The sequence below is a fragment of the Geospiza fortis genome, unplaced genomic scaffold, assembly GCF_000277835.1.
Source record: "Geospiza fortis unplaced genomic scaffold, GeoFor_1.0 scaffold1338, whole genome shotgun sequence".
NCBI lineage: Eukaryota > Metazoa > Chordata > Aves > Passeriformes > Thraupidae > Geospiza > Geospiza fortis.
This window is the reverse complement of record NW_005054867.1, coordinates 51,193-52,119: the sequence shown is the minus strand read 5'-3', so window position 1 is coordinate 52,119 and position 927 is coordinate 51,193. Positions and strand designations below refer to the sequence as shown.

Sequence of the window (927 nt, the reverse complement as noted above, 5' to 3'; positions counted from 1 at the left end):
TGGTCTCAGCCCTGAGGAGGCACCGCATGCACGAGCAGCAGTTCCTGCACCCCCCTCTGCTGGTTCTGGGGAATTTCGGGGCGCGGGCGGGGATGGAGCTCCGGCTCACGGCCGGGATGTTCCAGGGCATGTTCCCGGCCCTCAACGTCCACAGGGTCAGGGAACGTTCCGGAATTTCAGCTGGAATTGTGTGGGAATTTATCGGGAATTTATTGGGAATTTATTGGGAATTATCTGGGAATTATATGGGAATTATGTAGGAATTTATTGGGAATTAATTGGGAATTTATTGGGAATTTATTGGGAATTATGTGGGAATTATGTGGGAATTTATTGGGAATTTATTGGGAATTATATGGGAATTATGTGGGAATTATGGGGGAATTTATTGGGAATTAATTGGGAATTTATTGGGAATTATATGGGAATTATGTGGGAATTATGGGGGAATTAATTGGGAATTAATTGGGAATTAATTGGGAATTTATTGGGAATTAATTGGGAATTATATGGGAATTATGTGGGAATTTATTGGGAATTATGTGGGAATTAATTGGGAATTACGTGGGGATTTTCCAGGAATTATATGGGAATTATCTGGGAGTTATGTGGGAATTCATCAGGAATTGTCTGGGAATTAATCAGGAATTAGGTGGGAATTATCTGGGAATTATGTGGGAATTAATTGGGAATTAGTCAGGAATTATCTGGGAATTCACCAGGAATTAGGTGGGAATTGTGTGGAATTATCTGGGAATTAATTGGGAATTAATCAGGAATTAATTGGGAATTGTCTGAGTATTGTCCTGGAATTATCTGGGAATTATCCAGGAATTTGATCTGGAATTACCTGGGAATTAATCAGGAAATATCTGGGAAATATCCAGGGCTTATCTGGGAATTACCCAGGATTTTTATCCAGAATTT

At 40.2% G+C, this 927-nt stretch overlaps 1 protein-coding gene across 1 annotated transcript in view; it reads left to right on the top strand.

Annotated features, from left to right (window-relative positions):
* The first annotated feature begins 6 nt into the window (after positions 1-6).
* LOC115949165 (suppressor of SWI4 1 homolog) overlaps positions 7-927 on the top strand; it is a 4,113-nt gene continuing 3,192 nt past the window's right edge. The window contains exon 1 of the mRNA XM_031065559.1: positions 7-155. Coding sequence (XP_030921419.1) covers positions 27-155 — 129 coding nt within the window. The 5' untranslated portion in view covers positions 7-26. The remainder of the gene's footprint in view (positions 156-927) is intronic.